General features: G+C 47.6%; 1 protein-coding gene across 2 annotated transcripts in view; it reads left to right on the top strand.

The window, feature by feature from the left end:
* Tuft1 (tuftelin 1) overlaps positions 1–19,274 on the top strand; it is a 44,039-nt gene extending 24,765 nt beyond the window's left edge. For both annotated transcript variants that reach the window (XM_059264878.1, XM_059264877.1), the window contains 8 exons: positions 1,141–1,206; positions 5,858–5,971; positions 10,303–10,431; positions 10,937–11,031; positions 14,903–15,008; positions 15,918–16,001; positions 17,049–17,149; positions 17,786–19,274. In XM_059264878.1, the coding sequence (XP_059120861.1) occupies positions 1,141–1,206; positions 5,858–5,971; positions 10,303–10,431; positions 10,937–11,031; positions 14,903–15,008; positions 15,918–16,001; positions 17,049–17,149; positions 17,786–17,849 (759 nt within the window). In that variant the 3' untranslated portion in view covers positions 17,850–19,274. The remainder of the gene's footprint in view (positions 1–1,140; positions 1,207–5,857; positions 5,972–10,302; positions 10,432–10,936; positions 11,032–14,902; positions 15,009–15,917; positions 16,002–17,048; positions 17,150–17,785) is intronic.
* Positions 19,275–19,698: the final 424 nt, after the last annotated feature.

Raw genomic sequence — 19,698 nt, 5'->3', positions numbered from 1 at the left:
ATCATCCTGTCCCTGTGTCCTTAGCCTGACCTAGATGTAGGATGCAGAGGTATTAGCAATGTAGGAGCAAACACTATATAAATCTTCTTTGGGAGGTAGTATGGGATTCTGCTGCCCAGCTTTTTCAAAGTTCCAGGGCAGGAATGCCCTCAGAAGCAGAGCAGGCTCTTCTTGACTTCTCATTCAGGCTCCTGAGACCTGAATTCTGTCTCCTTGGTTTGCCTTTTGGTTTGAGTCAGATGGTCTTTCTCCAGCAGCCCCCTCCCTGTTCTTAAGGGAACAATGGCCTAGCAGCTGGTACCAGAAGAGTTCCTCCTTGTCTTGACTGGGTTTCCTGTGCTGGATGTTTCCAAATTTACTTCCCTTTGGCTGAAAGCACTATTGAGGCCTGATGTCACACCTGGCTGGTGGGAGGCACCTTGTCAAGTGCATAGTCAGAGTCAGGCCACAAAGCCCAGGCCCCTTGTTGGCACAAATGAGCAGTCACATGATGAACGGTCTAGCTTTGGGTTAGACAGAATCGTAGCAAAAGCTTTTTCCTCTCTTCATTGCGCTTTGTCAAAACCTGTCAGGATCCCCACCAAAAGGAAAGCGCAGTGTTTATGGCAAGCAGTGGCTTGTATTCCTGGGAGGGATGTGCCTCACAGGTTTTCCAGTCCGCTGCAGGCGTTAGCCTGAGGTCTATTTCCTCCACCCCACGGGTTGTAGTTCCCTTTCAAGGCCATCTTGCTACCCTCTGCTTTCTGCTTTCTCGTGGAGCTCTGGAAATCTCTCCCTCTCTTGTTTCTTTCTTTTCTGCCTTTTCCTACTTCTTTTCTTCCTCCCTTTTCCTTATCTCTTTCCATAAAAGATTTAAAAAAATGGTTTTACATTTCTTTTGCATGTGAGCATGCACACGTGTTCAGTGTGTGTATTCATGCACTCATGTCATGACACACATGTGGCTGTCAGGGGACAACTTGCTGGAGTCAGTTCTCTCCTCTGCCAAGTGGGTTCTGGGGATTGAACCCAGGTTGTCAGGTTTGGTGGCAAGTGCCTCTGAGCCATCTCACTGGTCTGTAGGGTTTGACACTGCATCAAAATTGTTTGCTTGGCTGGTTAAATTGTTTTTAACTCCTGACTTTATCTTTCTTTACACAGGTGGTACTAGAGAAGCCAAATGGCTTTAGTCAGGGTCCCATGACTTTCTACAGCAGCCCACCTGAGGTAGGTAACAGGGGAGACCACGGTGGGCAGAGCTCAACCAGCAGGCAGCATCCCCTGCTCCCTGGCCATCCCACCTCGTACTTACTTGGTATAAAAATCTAACAACAGAGACAGAAAAAGTGGAAATTCCCCGAGCTCACAGAGTAGCCACTGTTGGCAGAGTGAAGTGGGTGGGTCCTCCTAGAGGAGGTCTCTGCTTGGCTGGCCCTTGGATGAGCCTTACGAGCCTTAAAGGATGTGGTGCCTGGGTCCCATCCTTAGACATGTAGAGTAACTATTCTTAAATGTTCATGAGTGTTTTGCCAGGACGTGTGTACGTGTACCACGTGTGTGCCTGGTCCCTACCAACGGAGGGCAGAAGCGGCTGTTGGGTCCCCTGAACCTAGTGTTACAGTTTTGAGCCGTCACGTGAGTGCTGGGAACTGAACTTGGATCCTCTGCAAGAGCAGGAAGATATCTTAACCCCTGGGTCATCTCTGTGTTGCCAGCACCATAGTTTTTTAAAGCTCTGTTTAAGTGAGTCTAATACTTATTTAAAGTTGAGTACCATTATTTCTATGCACAGACACTCATTTAAATACATGCACAATATGTACATACGTTAAGTAAACATATGTCCGTCTATTTCTCAAATCCAGGATCATGTTAAGCACGTTACTCCTTGCACGCTTTCCTTCTGGCATGCTGTGCAAGTGCTCTTACTCCTGAGGTGCTTTCCCAGCCTCTGATTTTTAGTTAAGGTTTTGTTGTTGTTGTTGTTGTTGTTTGTGTTTTTGGTTTTTTGTTTTTGTTTTTTGTTTTTTGAGACAGAGTTTCTCTGTGTATCCCTGGCTGTCCTGAAACTTGCTCTGGAGACCAGGCTGGCCTTGAACTCACGGAGATCCTCCTGCCTCTGCCTCCTAAGTGTGATGGGATTAAAGGCGTGGGCCACCACTGCCCGGCTTTATTTAAGTCTTTCCATGTTAGTCCATAAGGCTTCATTCTCCTCAGTTGCTGTACTTTAAAAAAAAAAAAAAAAAAAAGATGCTTGTTACCTTGTGGGATTAAAGAATAAATGTCTCAGTTAGGGTCTCTTTTGCTGTGAAGAGACACCGTGACCACAGCAACTGTTATAAGGAAAACAGTTAATTGAGGTGGCTTGCTTACAGTTTCAGAGGTTCAGCCCATTCTCATCATGGCGTTCAGGCAGACATGGTGCTGGCTACATCCTGATCAGAAGGCAGCAGGAAGTGGACAGTGGACTGAGGCACTGGGCGTGGCTTGGGCATATATGAGACCTCAAAGCCCGCCCCCAAATGATATACTTCCTCCAACAAGGCCACACCCACTCCAACAAAGCCACACTTCCTAATAGTACCACTCCCTAAGAGCTTATGGGGGTCCATTACATTCAGACTACCACCATAAAATATACTAACTGTAGAAAATCTTGGAAATTCAGAAACAAAAGTAAAAGAAAAATTTGAACAGTTTTAATCTCTGCATCAGTGGCAGCAGTAGCCTGTAAGCATCCTGAGGACTTCACCTTCCCTTAGGGATTGCCACTGAGGAGGAAGAGCCAGATTCTTGACTACACTGCAGATAATTCCAGGATGAGTCAGAGTGAAGCAGAGCTGGCAGTTTGTTAGTAAAGATAAGGGACAGTACATGTTCCAGATGTCAGTGTGGGGCACCAGAGAGGGTGAGCTCGAGGCTTCGCCAGAGAGGCTGTCTTTACAGTAGCGGTTTGTGATATTGTGGCTTTCTAGATTACGTTGCTCAGAGGACATCATTTACAACACGATTTGAAGACTAAGCAAAACTTAAGTTTTAAGTTTAAAAATGGAGTAAAAATATGAGCTGATTTCTAGTCTTAAAGAATTTCTTTTGTAAATGAAATTGTCAGGTGGTTTAAAACATAGTTTTTTACATCTTTATTTATTGTGTGTGTGCACTTGAGTGTGTGTGTACATGTACATGTGAATGCCCCCAAATGTGTGTGAAGGTCAGAAGACAGCTTGAGGGAGATGGTTCTCTCCTTCCACCACGTGGGTTCCAGGAGTCAAGCTCCGGTCGTGAGACTTGGTAGCCGCCCCTTTATCCACTGAGCCTGTATCTCATCACCCTGTAAGGCGATTTATGAGGTATATTGTCTGGGTGTTTGGGATGAGAGAGGAGTGATAATATGGTCATGTTTACAACATTTTGGTCCAAAATAAGCTTAGTTCATTTGTTATTTTTAGTTCCCTTGTTTAACTCTCTCTTAGGAAACTGAGCAGTGTGTCTGAGCACTCTTGGCTGTATGGGTGCTCTTCAGTTTTGTCTCCCAGCCAGGTTCCAGGATGCAGGTTTCTTTCTCTCCCCATAATCCCTCACTTTTCCGTCTCTCTGTCCAGTCTCGTCTCCAGAGGGACAAGAGTTACACTTGGGTGACGTTCCCTCTGCCTTTTCATCCGTGCAGATACTTAGTTACAGTTTTGAGATTGCACCACACACTGCATTTCTTTGTTTGCCTCCAGTTTCTTTGGTGGGTGCCTTTTGTTTGTTTTGTTTTTAAGGGCTTCTGTCTGTTTGGTGCTGAGGACTGGACCTGGGTCTCTTCAACAGTTACAGCCTCTACCACTAAAGTGCACACCCAGCCCCAAGGACAGTTCTTTGGGTTGGGTTTTTTGGCCTTCATGTATAGAGTTGAGTCACAGCATATCATGGGTCCAGCAAGGCCTGTCACTGATTGAATTGTTTTTTCTTCTTTTCCCACAAACTTAATAAAATACTTAATATATGACTTTAAATAAAATCACTGTAAAGTGATTTCAGTTTATATGAACTTAAATCTTTTAAGTCATTTTGCTCAAAATAACATTTTTAGAGTCTATTTGTGTTACTGAATGAAAGTCTGGTCTGTTGAGCCATGAATGATGGCACATGCCTGCAATCTCAGGACATGGGAGACTGAGGCAGGAGGATCAATGTCAGCTTGAAGCCTCGTTTGTTATTTGTTCCTCTCACAAATAGTTTTATAACTGCCTTTTATTGTTGTTTTATATTGTATTACATGATAAAAATCTCTCTAGTGCTGGGAATTAAACTCTAAGCACATGTTAAGCAAGCAGTCTACTACAGAGCTGAACCTCTGACTTTTTAATTAATTAAAAAAAAATCTCCATGTCATTAGAAGGGTCTTATGAGAAGACAGTTGAAATAAGTGTGTCAGGGATACATTCCAGGAGCCTGTTGTAGTGTTTGCACTTGGCCTGGGTGCTTGAGTGAGGCTAGAGAGGAACCGACAGAGTGACTCCATTGATGTCAAAATTTCAAGTGTGAGTCCATCTACGTGGTGCAGCTTGGATTGTTCCTTTTCCACGGAGCACCATGTTTGGCAAATAAGTTATTGGTAATAAATTATAGTAGCACCTGGCAGTGTCAGACTATATTCTTATAAGCTCCGAGCCCCACCAGACAATTGCCTTCCCAACTTTGGAGACAGCCTGCGAGGCAAGGCGTGGTGAGGAGTAGTCTTTCCCATTTCACACATTTAGAAATTGAGCCCACGGGAGCTAGGAGGAATGCAAAGGCTAGGAATGTCGAGTTCTGTGCTGGGTGAAGGGTTTGCTGCTTCCCACTGTGCAAGACTGGGAGCGTGTGTCAGACGCTCGGAGTTACGAAGTGTGCATGCCTTTGCAGCAGAAGTGAGAGCGAGACCCTGCACGCCCGCCCGCTCAGCCTTACCACCAGCCCACGGTTGGGTGTGTCTGGGAGGGACAGCTAGCATTCACCTAGTGAGACACCCTTTTCTTCCTCACATCAGATCCATGTGCCTCCTGCTTTTGCTCTAAACCTGTCTATCCAGCCAACAGCCCTTTTCGTTGCTGATCTTGGTGTGAGTTGTGAAAACAGCAAAAGATGTGCCTTTGGGCTTCGGGGCTGCCCGCCCTCCATGTGATGGGAGCCTAGTCCAAAAGGGAGCAAGGTCATTGTTCTCGGGGAGCTCTCCTCTGAACCTGGGACTGGTAGTTCATACCTTTAATCCTAGCCGAGGAAGGCCAAGGCCGGATTGCTACAAATTTGAGGTCAGACTGGAACTATATATAGTGAGTTCCAGATCAACCTGGGCTACAGAATGAGACCTTATGTCAGAACAACAACAATAAAGCATTCTTATCTGGAGGAAGGCAGAGCATGCCCATAAAGACAGCGCGCGCGCGCACACACACACACACACACACACACACACACACACACACACCCGCCCCAAGAAGTCTTTCCACTGAGCCAGTGAGATGATCAGGTAACACTACCTGTGGCCAAGTTTGGGTTTGTCCTGAAGTCTCTGAGACCCACAGAAAGGAAGGAGGGAACCACCTCCAATGGGTGGTCTTCCGACCTCCATATGTGTGAAGTGGCACAACAACACCACCCCAACACACAAAATAAATGTAAAAAATTTAAGTCTTTTAAAAGAAACCATTCCCTTGGTGTGTTTCAGAGTTACTGTGTCCTAAATCGTTGAGTGATTTGAGAATGTTTTTGTGTACCCTGCCGTGATGCTAATTCTTTTGTGAGGGTGGTCCGCACAGGCTGTGCAAACCCCAGCGTCGGGCAGGGCGGCAGCCTTCTCTTACCAGGTCACAGATGTGGCAATATTCCTTTCCGTTCTCTGCTCCTCTTCTAGGCTGACAACTACATGAGTGAAGATGTTGAGAGCTTGAAGAAGAGGGTGCAGGAATTGCTTGCCAAGCTCCAGGAGGCTGAGCGGCGACACCAGTCAGACCGTGTGGCTTTTGAGGTAAGATCTGGGATCTGGAGAGAAGGGGCCCTAAGGATTGGCTCCTGGGTGAAGTGCCAGTGACTTTCTCAGCGTGGACTTCTGGGTGTTGTCTGGGTGGACGGTAGCCAACAAGAAATGCAACGCTTTGAAGCCTCGCACACCTCCTGTCTGCCTCCGCTTTCCCTGATGTTAAAGTGTTTGCTGTCCAGTTCTGGCTGCAGTTCCAAGGTCAGGTCTTGTCTTTTCCTTCCCTGCAGTGCTGAGGACTGAGTCTCCCTTGTGCGTGTTAGGCATTGCTCTGCCTCTAGGCTACATGGCTAGCCCCTGAAGGTTGGATCTTGATTTTCTGCTCTACTGAAGTTGAGTAGTAGTCCTGGTCTGGGACCACAGATAATTCATAAGTCTTTGCTGTGTGTACCATATTAAGAATCACAGAGACCGAGGCTCCTTGTAGGCAGGGACTGTTGCTATCACGTTCACAGAACCCAAGTGCCTGGTATAATACATGGCATAAGGTAGGTCGTTCATAAACGTAGACAGAGTGAGTGAATAAATCTGTGTTGTCAAGTAACTATGCTGGTGGACACACAGGGCTTTGTCACCTTTATTATTGTTATGGTTGATTTTTTTCTTAGATTTTATTTATTTTATGTGTATGACTGTTTTGTCTACATGTATGTGTATCACATGCATGCCTGGTGCTTACGGAGGTCAGAAGCGAGCATTAGATCCCCAGAACTGCAGTTCTAGATGGTTGTGAGCTGCCAGGTGGGTGATGGGAATCAAATGCCTGGGTCCTCCGGAAGGGCAACAAGCCCTCTAATCCACTGAGCTGTCTTCAACCTCTGTTGTTTTTGAGGCAAGGTCTCAAGTAGCCAAAGTTGGCTTTGAAAAATTTCTGATTCTCTACCTTCCCAAATGCTGGATTGTTCTCTCTCTCTCTCTCTCTCTCTCTCTCTCTCTCTCTCTCTCTCTCTCCTCTCTTTCTCTATCCATCCATCCATCCATCCATCCATCCATCCATCCATCCATCCATCTACTGTGGTCCTGGAGATTTAACGCACACTAGGCAGGCACACTATCAGTGAACTACATTTCTGGCTCTTTAGTTGATTTTGGAAAAAATTATGCCTATTTATTTACTTATTCATTCATTCATTCATTCATTCATTCATTCAGTCAGTCAGTCATTTGTGCAGTGGGTAGAGGACACTTGACTGCCATGGAGGTCAGAGAACAGCTTACAGGAGTCAGTTCTCTCTTTCCACCTTGTGGGTCCTGGGGATTGAACTACATTTACCCTGCTGAGCCATCTCACCAGCCCACTCCCACCCCCAATAATCTAGATTGTTTTAGAGGGTTAAAAAATAAAAAACAAGGGGCTGGGGAGATGGCTCAGAGGTTAAGAGCACTGGTTGTTCTTCCAGAGGTCCCAAGTTCAGTTCCCAGCAATCACATGGTGGCTCACAACCATCAGTAATGAGATCTGGTTTCCTCTTCTGGCGTGTAGGCATACATGCAGACAGAACACTGTATACAAAGTAAATAAATAAATCTTTAAAAATAAATGAATAAAAAACAAAATCTACAAACAGGAAAAGCCCCTTTCTATTAAGAGTGTTCAAGGTCTTCGGTTCACTGTGGAAAAACTCTTTGGGTATAAAATGAAGTGCACTGGGCAGTTTCCTGTCTATACTGTGTAGTTAGCCTTCTGTTACTTGTTATTGTTCACTCACAAATAAAATATGATAGGATTATATTCGTCACAGGCACACTGGGAGCTTGTGCAAGGAGGAGGGCCAGCCTGAACTTTTTCATGGAACTAGAAAAGAGTTTTGTTTTGTTTTGTTTTCCGTTATGGGTGGGAGGTTGTCACAGTGCATGTGTGGAGGTTGGGTTTCTCTTTGCTGGAGTTGGTCCTTTCCTCCCACTATATGGCTCCCTGCATCAAACTCCGGTCTCCAGGCCTGCTGGCAGGCACCTTTACCTGTGAGCCATCCCCTGACCCTAAACAAGGAGATTTTTTTTTTTTTTTTTTTTTTAAAGATTTATTTATTTATTATGTATACGGTGTTCTGTTTGCACATATCCCTGCAAGCCAGAAGAGGGCACCAGATCTCATTACAGATGGTTGTGAGCCACCATGTGGTTGCTGGGAATTGAACTCAGGACCTTTGGAAGAACAAGCAGTGCTCTTAACCTCTGAGCCATCTCTCCAGCCCCAAACAAGGAGATTTTTGAGAGGAGGATGAGAATGAAGAAGAAGACCAAGAATGACAGAATGCTTCCGGTTAAGGAAACTGAGTCACGGTGAAGCCTTTCTTAGAGCTGATTTCAGGTTCTGTTGGATGGATTCACGAAGGACCGTGTGAGGCTGTGTGTGAGCACTTGCTTCGGGTGGGTTTAGAAGAGGAGACAGACTTGGTTTTTTGCAGTGCCGGGTTTCTTAGCAGACTTCCCTGTTATGCATAGTTTGACTTGGGACAATTTTTAGACCAGTTAGTTTGTGAGCAAAGCAGCCATTTGGTTAATGGAGTTCCCAGTCTCTTTCCTGTGACATAGTTTAGACAGTCTGGTTATGTATATATGTTTGATGACCATCTATTTCCTCTATTCTCTGGAAGAAATACAAGGAAAGGGGGCTGAAGCCGTAGCCCTGAGCAGTTTTAGGTCTTGGAAGGCCTTGAGAAGTTGTGGCATTCCAAACATGCTTGTCATTTCTGACTGCCTGTGGTGGAGCCTGCTGCTCCTAAGGAACCTGAACTTAAGCTGCAGGCACAAGGCAGTTGGGATAGTGGGGCTGTTATTTACCCATCTGCAGCAGGTGCCTCTTAGGTCTGGTTCCTTCCTATGTGACAGGGCGGGCTGAGCTGCTGGGACAGATTCAGAAAACGAGTCTGGGGTTTTTTTGTTTGTTTGGTTTTTTTATTTAGGCCTGTTGATTTTTGTAGGTTTGTTTTTGTGCATCTTTGTGATTCTGTGATAGACATTGGAGATTAGGATCATGGCTCTGTTAACTCTGTGCTCGGGCACACGTCAGCCTGAGCATGGTGTTTATGTACTGAGATAAGAACCCTTTTTCTAAGCTCCTGCCCAAGAAGCTGGCCTGTTTTACACTAATACACATGATTGAGAGTGTTTCTTAACCTTAAGATTTGTCCAGTCTGCTTTTCTGAACCTGGAGGTATAGAGGGCAAGATTGATAATTATCATAAGTATTACCTGTCATTAAGCATTGACTCCTGGGGCTGGAGAGATGGCTCAGAGGTTAAGAGCACTGGCTGTTCTTAATAGAGGTCCTGAGTTCAATTCCTACCACCCACATGGTGGCTCACAACCACCTATAATGAGATCTGGTGCCTTCTCCTGGTGTGCAGGCAGAACACTATATACGTAGTAAATAAATAAATCTTTAAAAAGAAAAAAAAAAAAGCATGGATTCCTGTTCTAATGGCTGCCTGCTGTCAGGAGGGATTTGCAGTGAATTTGCTTGGCTAGGGCAGGTGTGTTATGTAGACAGGTCCCATCACATACTCTCTGCATTGGGCTTTCTCTTCCCTGATTCACCCAGGCCTTCTAGAGCTTATCTGGATTCTCTTTTACCAAATGATGAGGTGTCTGGGGTGAGTGGGAAGCAGAGAAATGGATGGTGAAGTTCTTGGTGGTAGCATGGGCCCTGCCATTAGCTTGATTTGTGACAGGGAGAGTATTGGACTAAATGAACAGCAGCTCCTCCCCAACCTGACGAGCAGTTACTGCATGCAAGGAAGCCTGCGGCTCTTTGGAAGTGTGGAAGGACCCCAGGCCTTGTGGCAGGAACTTGTACTGTGCTCAGGGGCACACAGAACCTGAAAAGAACCTGCTCAGGCTAGAAGGACGTTCAGAGGGATATCTGAGTTGGTGAGATGTAGGAAGAGGAAACAAGGCCAGTTCTTTATTTTCTCATTCTAACAATCGAGAATTCTGTTGTTCCTTCCGAAGTGCTTTCTCATCTGTTGAAGGACAGAACCTGTGTGCTGCAGCACCTGGTGCAGGCCTTGGTGGGGAAGTGGAGGAGTGGGGAAATGGCAGGCTGGGAGTGCGTCTCCTGGGCCATTTACTTCTGATTAGCAGGAAAGCCACAACACTGGGCTTGGTCAGCACTGGAGGGTCATGGAGGTGCTGAAGGTGTTGGCCAGGGGATCTTGATGAACGGTTGTGCCAGTTAACCTTGGAGATGGTTTTAGTTTGTGAGGGGCCAGTTAGTCTCCACCTTTGTCCCATCATGGCTCTGAAGCCATCCCAGGTTCTCTTTCTAAGGCTTATCTATGTTTTTCTTTTTTCCTTCCACCGTTGAACACACGTCATAGGTTACACTCAACCAGTATCAACGAGAAGCAGAACAGAGTAATGTGGCCCTTCAGAGAGAGGAGGACAGAGTGGAGCAGAAGTCGGCAGAAGTCGGGGAGCTACAGAGGCGCTTGCTGGGGATGGAGACGGTAATGGTGCTGTTCTGGCTTCAGTGTCCAGCCCTGGGGCAGGAAGGGACCGAGGCTTCTTTCCCTCCCAGGAGCCATGCACATCCCTTCTGATACCTTCCAGCACTTTAGGAATGGAGGTCGGACATCTAGCCTCCACCTCCTTCCACTACAGGCGGAACTATTCCCACCTTAGACCTGTTTTTATGCAGATGCCCCTTTTGGGTTTCGGAAGACTCTCTTAGCAGCCAGTCATCTACCTGGTTGACCAGGGCTGGCAGGTGGGTTTGCACAACATAGGGCCTGGTTCTCCCGCCAGCAGCTGGGTGAGGCTGGGAAGTTTCTGTGTGCTGAAAGTGGGAAAGGCTGTCCCTGACAGGGGACGGCGCCCATCAAACCAGCCTGGCCTGCTGCTCTTTGGCAATAGTCCCAGACCCAGTTCAGGTACCCATTTCACCCCAAGCACAGACTCTGTTGACGTCTGTTCCTGCTACATGCCTTTTTTTTTTTTTTTTGTCTCACCCAGGAGCATCAAGACTTACTGTTGAAAGTCAGGGAAGGGGAGATGGCCCTAGAGGAGCTTCGGATCAAGAACGCTGACTGCCAAGCAGAAAGAGAAAAGTAAGGGCCCTTGTTCCCTGTAAAGTTGGGTGTAAGAAAGAGGGCGGGAGGTGAGGCCTGCTGCCAGGACTGGAAGGAAGCTGGCGCTGAGGTCAGATCTTCCAGTTCCAACTCAGTGTGCTCACACAGGGTGGAGCCCCACCCAGGCAGGTGCTCTTCGGAAGGCCGTCTTCTTCAGGAGCTCATTTTAACGTGGGGGCAGCAACCTAAAGGAAAGGGTTTTACGGTTTGGGAGCTAAGGTCAGGCAGAGCCGAAGAAGCACTGGCTGTTTCGGCTCTCCCCACAGGAGCTTTTGGTGGGCATGCCACTCCAGAAACACTGGAAGTTCCCGAAGGTCATGTGACGAGACAGGACGATAGCTTCTTGAAGACTTCCTGTTGCTCTAAGCAGTTCAGATAGAAACCAAGAACTACCTGCTGCTGCCCTCGGAGGCCTGTGGGGGGGATTACTGAGTTTTCTGCCTCCAAGAAAATGTGAAAAATTTTCTCTGAGGAGAGGGGATCAGAGGTCCCAGATCCGTGGGACCCACAGAGCAAAGACTGCCTCCTGAGTCTTCAGGACCGAATAAGATGTTGGCAGGGCATGGTGGCACATGCCTATAATCCTAAGCACTTGGAAGGCTGAGGCAGGAGGATTGCTTTGGGTTCAAGGCCAGCTTGTGCTTCAGGGTGAAATTCTGTCTCTAACTAACGAAGCGCTTTCTGGGTGCAGTAGTGATAGTCTGTGCCTATTGTCCCAGGTACGCAGGAGCCAGAGACAGAAGGACCATGAGACCCAGGCCAGCCTGGGCAATGTCACAAGATTTGGCTCAAAAAATAAATGAATAACAAACAAATAAGCAGTTAAATCTCCGCAGGCCATAGTCAGTCTGATCACCATTGTGTAAGTCATATTCAGTAGACAGTACCTGAAGGGCAAGATCAGCAGTCACAGCCCCTCTGGCTGAAAACGGGTGTTTTCTCTACTTCAGAACAACCCAGGCTTGACCTTCCCGGCACGGAAGTGTGGGCATCTTTATTGAAGCCCTTCCTGGCACCGGAAGTGTGGAAAGTGCGGGCATCTTTTTGTTGGAGTCCCTTCCCGGCACGGGAAGTGCGGGCATCTTTATTGAAGCCCCTTCCTGGCACCGGAAGTGCGGGCATCTTTTTGTCGAAGCCTCTTCCTGGTTTGACTTTACGCAGAGTAACTTTACAGGAACAGTTGAAGCTGGCAGTGGTGGCGCACGCCTTTCATCCTGGCACCCAGGAGGTAGATGCAGGTGGATTGCTATGAGTTTGAGGCCAACCTGGTCTACATAGCAAGATCTAGGCCACCAAGGGCTACATAGTGTGACCCTGTCTCAAAGAAAAAAAAAATGGGAAATTGTCTCTTTACTGAATCTCTACAGTCTCTCTCTCTCTCTCTCTCTCTCTCTCTCTCTCTCTCTCTCTCTCTCCCCTCTCTCTCTTTCTTTGTTATATTCTACGTCAGTCTTTTTTCTCCTATCAGAAATCTTTTTTTGTTTTTTTTTTTAAATTATTCTCACATATATTACATCCTGACTGCCAACCACCCACCCCCTGTCTCTCTCCCCACTTCTCCTTTCCTCCACATCCAACTCCTGCTCCATCTCCCCTCAGAAAGGAGCAAGCCTCCTAGGACATCAACCAAACATGGCATACCCTACATGGTTGCGTTGGCCCCCCAAACAATGAACAGTTATTTTGTGGCATTTGTGTATTAGGTATCCTAAGTAACTTAGAGGTGAAGTGTAAGGGAAGATGCACATGCCGAGGACACACGCAAATACTGAGGAGGGCCGGAAGCACATGGGGTGGGGTTTCTGTAATCATTCCCCCTTGGGTGTTGAGAGATAGCTGTGTTCAGAACCTCTTCTTCCTCTGTGTGGGACATACGCGGGCAGACTAAGAGAAGAACAAGAAGAACAAAGGGTGAGAAAAACCCAAATTAGTGCTCTGGAATGGCGTTTGACAGCTGCATACCCTCGTGTGGAGAACTGAGAGTGGAATTTAGAATGTTTGAAGTTCAGGAAGGGTGTGGGGCGCAGGCGCACTGTGGCCACCTCACCCTGGGTACTACCCACTTTCTAGCATCATGCACTTGTCTTCAGGCAGAACTGGGGGTAGCCAGTATGCTGGCTCTTCAGGATCCTCTGGGCATTCTCAGAAGTGACTGACCAAGAAAAACTCTGCCCACAGCGTTGTGACATCAAGCAACTTTCTACTTCTCTCTTGACATTGATTCTGGGTCCCGCAATTAATTCAAGTCTGAGACTACCCAGAGTTAATGCAGGCCCCATGTGTCAAGGGTTCAGTTCCACCCCCATTTAGCTGACAGTCAAAATTAGTATGCTCAAGGCTACCCATATACCTTTCCATTTACCTACAAAATTCGTGCATGGGGGTGGGATTCTTGCTTCCTCAGGTCAGGAATTTGTTGTAGTGGCTCAGGGGACTGATGAAACAGTGTTATTAGGTTCTTAAAGGATTCAGGTGAACAGCAGATGAAGTGGCATATGGGGAGAGGTCCAGAGTGCAGCGCTGCTGTCCCCAGGGCGTTGGTGTATGCTGTCCTCTTGACATGCCTGTGCATTTCTGGACCCAGAGGTCTTTAAACACTTGTCCAGTGTGCAGGCATGGTCGGTCTCTCCCCGCAGAGGTTGGAGAGGGGCTGAAGTTTTAACTAGCTCCATCCTGCAACTATCTACAAACCCAGCCAATATTCACTTTCTAAGTGTACTTAAGACACTTTTAGCATTTTTAGAGAATCTAAACATCTTGTCAGGAGCTGGAAACACAAGACCAAATACTATATAAGAAAACATGTCCCCATCACTCCTGTGATTGGACATTTATAAGGGTTTGAGGAACTGGCGGAGGTGGTGCACATCTTTAATCCCAGCACTCAGGAGGCAGAGGCAGGTAGATCTCTGTGAGTTCAAGGCCAGCCTGGTCTACAGAGCAAGTTCCAGGACAGCCAGGGCTACACAGAGAAACCCTGTCTTGAAAAACCAAAAAAAGAATTAATGACAGAGGAGCTGGAGAGGTGGCTCAGGGGTTAAGAGCACTGGCTGCTCTTCCAGAGGTCCTGGGTTCCATTCCCAGTGACTCACACCTGTCTGTAACTCCAGTTCCAGGGGGTCCAACAGACATACATGCAGGTAAAACACTAATGCACATAGAATAAAAAAATAAATCATTAAAAAAATTAAAAGAATTAAAAACAGAAAAAATATTTCTTATTGAGGATCTTGGCTTTGTTTGCTTAGAATAATCCAAGTTCCTACTTAAATCTTTGGCATAATCAGAAACTTATAACATGCAAGGCAGCCAACTTTCTCCTGGCTTTAATATTGAAAAAGTTTTTTGTTTTTCTTTTGAGACAGGGTTTCTCTGTGTAGCTTTGCGCCTTTCCTGGAACTCACTTGGTAGTCCAGGCTGGCCTTGAACTCACAGAGATCCGCCTGGCTCTGCCTCCCGAGTGCTGGGTTTAAAGGCGTGCACCACCACCGCCTGGCGAAAAAGTTTAATAATAAAGTTAATAAAAAACAAACAAACAAACAATCTGCCCCTGGCAAGGCATGATGGTGCATGCCTGTAATCCTAGCAACTTGGGAGGCTGAGGCAAGACAATACCTGTGAGTTCAGAGCTAGCCTGGTAGGTTTTAGGCTGCTTAGTGTGACTGTGGTCCTAGGACCCCACAGAAGCCGGAACAAAACACTCTGCCCCCTAGTGGCATGCGAATGACTTTCGCTGCCTCTTGTCCTTTGGACTAGACAGCTCTACAGCTCTAAACTTGTTCCCTAGGGGAGGGACTCACACTTGGTGGCAAGTGTGACTTCACCTCAGCCTCCTGGTCTCTGTTCCCAGGGCTGCTGCTCTGGAAAAGGAAGTGGCTGGGTTTCGGGAGAAGATCCACCACTTGGATGACATGCTGAAGAGCCAGCAGCGGAAAGTCCGGCAGATGATAGAGCAGGTAGAGGGGGTCCTGTTTTACCTGCCCTGTGTTCACCCCAAGCCTCTGCTTTCCTTACTTATTCCACACATGGAGTTCAGGTGTCGCTCTTCCTCTGTCCTTCCCTGACATTGTTTTCCCATTGGAAAAGGGAAGAGGCCGGTCTCACTTCACTCTTAAGTCTTTTTGGTAAATGAGTAATGGAGTCACAATAAACCCAGTTATCTCCCGCAGATCTCCTGCCTAATTCTTCCGCCTGAGCTTCAGAGTAGTGTGTTTGGGATAGGCCCAGCTGCAAAACTGTTTTGAGACCCTAAGGTCCTCCCTGAACCCAGAGGGATCATTTTCTGTCTTCGGGCCAGCTCCCTTTGCATTTGTTTTGTTAACTGCCATTTCTCATTGTCTAGAACAGTAGCTATGGTATGGTAAGCACTCAGTGTTTCCTAGACGAATGAATAAATAATTTACACTTTGCAGAACCCAAAGGACTAGGTTTTGCATGGTCTCCTGTGTACTTTGGAGTTAAGGATGGCACTTCCTCTTACTCTGCCATCCCTGCTTCTGGCTTCATTAGTGATAAAAAGAAAGGTTTTTGTTTTTTTTTTTTAAAGATTTATTTATTTATTATGGATACAGTGTATGTATGCCTACAGGCCAGAAGAGGGCACCAGATCTCATTATAGATGGTTGTGAACCACCATGTGGTTGCTGGGAATTGAACTCAGGACCTCTGGAAGAACAGCCAGTGCTCTTAACCGCTGAGCCATCTCTCTAGGCCGAAAAGAAAGGTTTTATAAAAACATCAATGAAAATGTGAGAAGAGCAAGTTCTCCTTTTGACTCTGCTGGCTTTCCTGTAGTCAGGGAGGGGTTTGGTGAGTGTGGACTGAGTCTTTGCAAGATGAACTCCATGTTTCTTACGTCTTCGCAGCTCCAGAATTCAAAATCTGTGATCCAGTCCAAGGATGCCACCATTCAAGAGCTCAAGGAGAAAATTGCCTATCTGGAGGCTGAGGTTTGTGTATGGGACAGCCCCCAACAGGGAACTGGGTTCTTGAGAAGCCTGGGCACAGGGAGGGGGCTTGGTCCCATCCAGCAGCTGCTTAGAACTGGGTGTCTGGGGGTGTTGCTCCATGGTCAGTTGAATTGAGAGTTTCCAGGGAGCAGCTGACAATGGTAAGACCTGTCCCTGCCAGAGAGGGCAGAGCATCATGATGCAAGCCACCTACCATGGCATATCTTGGGCATGTGGGTTTTGCTGACAGTGGAGCCAGGCTTTGAAGGAAGAGGGCACATTCTATAGTTGGCATTCCTCACAGCTCTGCTGATGGGTTCAATCAGCTATCAAGGTGACTTCCTAGTCTAATTTCTACTTTGCTGCAGAGCCCTTCCTGTCTGTTGACCACCTTCAGATCACTTTGCAATCCACTGTGTTAAGATCCCTGTAATAGGGGAGACAGATGGGAGACAGGATATTTAGAGAAAGTAGGGTCTAGAGTTAAGATAAAATATGTTGGGGGAAAAACAAAACAAAAACAAAATTGTATGGACTGGAGAGATGGCTCAGCGGTTAAGAGCTTGCTGCTCTTCCAGAGGACTTGAGTTCAGTTCCCAGCACCCACATCTGGCAGCCCACAACCACCTGTATGTCCAGCTCCTGGGCATCTGACACTTTCTTCTAGACTTGGAAGGCACCTACCTGTGTGCATGTGGCATACACTCACACAGACATACATAGAAATAAAAAGCAGAAGTGGAAACAACAGAGAAACTACAGATGCTTTAAAAACCAGCCTGTTGATAAAGGCATATGACTCTTTCAACTGAAGACCGAAGCTATACAGGAAACAGAGGAGGAGCTAGAAGTGACTAGTGTTGCCGAGTTACTGAGAAGCAAGTACCAGAGGCAGGGAGTGGTATGTTGCGATGAAGACGAAGGGAGAGGACCCCCCTGGCTGGTGGTGTGCTGGTGTAGAGGGAGTGAACAGGAGCATCAATGCGAGTCGAATGGGACACGTGGCAAGCCAGAGAGACCCACTGTAACCCTGTGCTGGCCTTTCAGAACCTGGAGATGCATGACCGCATGGAGCATCTGATAGAGAAGCAGGTCAGTCATGGAAACTTCAGCACGCAGACCCGAGCCAAGACAGAGAACCTGGGCAGGTGAGTACGTGCAGAGAGGGGGCCCAGGCAGGACAGGAGAGAGCGCAGGAACTTTGTAAAGCCTTCAGGGCTGAGGCCAGGAAGACTGAAACCCAGCTTTCTGCCTCAGTCTCCAATCTGAGTTCCTTCAATAGGCTACTTGCTAGCCTAGGAGGACCATGCATGGCTTCTGGAAGTATATGAACCCCTGAAATTGCATGTAAAATGTATTTATAGTATTTGCATATTGCAAATTTGTGCATATATTTGCATATTTCTAGAGGAGGCTTTTTCCTTTCTAAGAGATTCACAAAAAGGCCTCAAATCCTGGAGGAAAATCGGGCATCTCAGCTGTACCCACTTCTCAGTGGATATCCTTCTTCTCAGAAGATACCCCTATCTCTATCACCCTTGCCACCAGATAACTATGTCACGCCGCAGCTTCCCCTCCATGGGCCTGAAAACCACTGTTTCAATAGAACTCAGGAGATGAGTCAGCCCTGAAGTGTAGTGTTCCGGAGGCACCGTGGCGGGGAGGCTCTGTGGAGGGGATGCTCTGTGGAGTGGAGGCTCTGTGGAGTGGATGCTCTGTGGAGTGGATGCTCTGTGGAGTGGATGCAGTAGCGCAGCCCTCAGTGTTTACTCCTCTTTCTCCAGTGTCAGGATATCCAAGCCCCCCAGCCCGAAGCCCATGCCTCTCATCCGAGTGGTGGAAACCTGAGCTGCGGGAGATGGATGGTGCCGTTGCTGTCGCTCAGACCTGCAGAGAAGCCCACCACCCCTGCAGGCTCTTGATACTGACTCTGACTTCCCGCCGCACCCTGGTGGCCCCAGGTCTTGGGCTCATGCCCCAGGCTCTTATCCTCTGCTTGCTGGCAGATGGAGCAGAAGCGTCTGTCTCCTCGGGACACTGCAGGCCTAGGGAAGACATTCTCCTGCCAGCAGGAACAGGACGATATCCTTATTCCCAGTTACTGTTTTTCTGTGTAACAAGAGCTTCCCTGCTGTGTCCACTGGAGTCTAGCTGCCTCAAAGCCAGGCCCTCATCAAGTCCAGAGAAGTGACAAAATTTGTCTCGGCCCCCAAAAGCTGGAAGGACGGTGATTGGAGTGCGTCCTGAGGGAATGGAGTTCCTTCTGCAAACACAGCTCAGTTCTTAGCAACAAACTGTTTGTTTTTCCGCTTGGCTCCACCCTTCTGCCATGCTGTCCAGGGCCTCCCACAGACAGCCAGTGGGGGCTTGCTGGCCAGGCCTGGTCTTCACCAGGGAACCTAAACTAGATAGCCTTGCCTTTCTGGAGACAAAGGAATGTACATTCAGGGAGCAGGTTTTAGCAGGAAGCAGTTTTTAGCAGGAAGATTCTCTAGGGCCTCGAATAGTTCATGGGACTTCTCTGGCGCTGTGGAAGCTCCCCATCTTCGGGTTTTCCCCTGTGGTGTCCTGGAAGGCACACCTCAGTCTTCCTGACCCACAGCTAAGAACTGTTTCCTCATCAGTCCCAGCAAAACCATCACTGTATTTATTTTGCTAAGTTATTGCTGGTTTTGTTTATATCTCATAGGTGATTTAGTACCAGTGTCCTGCAGTCTTCTGCTGAGGTGTTCGGGCTTACCTGGATGTGGGGGAGTATTCTGGTTGGCTCCCCAGGCCTTCCCTCTAGCTACTGCTTTTTATCTCTTCCTCCCGAGTCAGTCCATAACTCAGGAGGCTAGCGTCTGTCCCCAAGTGTGTGCTGTCTGGAGAAAAGGGCAGTCAGGACTGTTTTGGGGCAGGGGTGGGTTTTACTAACCTCTGCGAACCCACCCTTCCACCCCATAACAATCTCTACCAGCCCCGAATGACCCTGCAGCTCCAAGTGTCTCCTACAGTGTGCTCTAGCAGCCTCAGGAGTATTCAAGCACCTGAATGTGGGACCCCAGGAACAGCTTTAGTCTTAAATCTACTTAGCTCACAACCAGAAGCCTCAAGTCTTTGTGTTTCTGTGTGTCAGGACTAGGCCCAGGGCCTGGCTTTGTCCGTACAGTATCCTGAGACTTCAGTCTCTACAGAATGAGGGCGTTGAACATGATCCCTGTGCCCCTTCACATTTTATTCCTGTCTGTGACACAGTTGTATAGTAACTTTAATAAATTATGCTATTATGTCTCTTGGCCCCATGGGCCTGGTCTCCTTTTACTTCTTGGAGAGGATGAGAAAACATAATACACTGTCTCTCGAAGGTGGCACCCTGCTGTCAGCATCTGAAAGGTGTGTTACAACCCTCGGACTATGATGTATGGATGTCGTGGTATTTAGAAAAGTTACGGGCCACCGGGCCCCATGATCTCCAACCCTAGCTTTGACCCTGTTTGGGGCAGTGACCTTGTGGGATCGCTGAACTTAGTCATTCTGTGGCCTGATTTGGGACAGCACTACCCAGAGTTACAGGTCCCGAGACTGCACAGAGGGACGGCAGTCACAGCCGAGGTACTTGGGCGGCTCACAGCCCTCGCAGAAGTGAACAGCTTCCTGGAAATGCCGACCGCAACTCTTGAAGGCTTTAGTAGTTTCTGGCGATCTCTGGGTATCA

This window comes from Peromyscus eremicus, chromosome 6 (assembly GCF_949786415.1).
Source record: "Peromyscus eremicus chromosome 6, PerEre_H2_v1, whole genome shotgun sequence".
Classification (NCBI taxonomy): domain Eukaryota; kingdom Metazoa; phylum Chordata; class Mammalia; order Rodentia; family Cricetidae; genus Peromyscus; species Peromyscus eremicus.
Note: the sequence above shows the minus strand (reverse complement) of the source record. Positions and strands in the feature narration are given on the sequence as shown.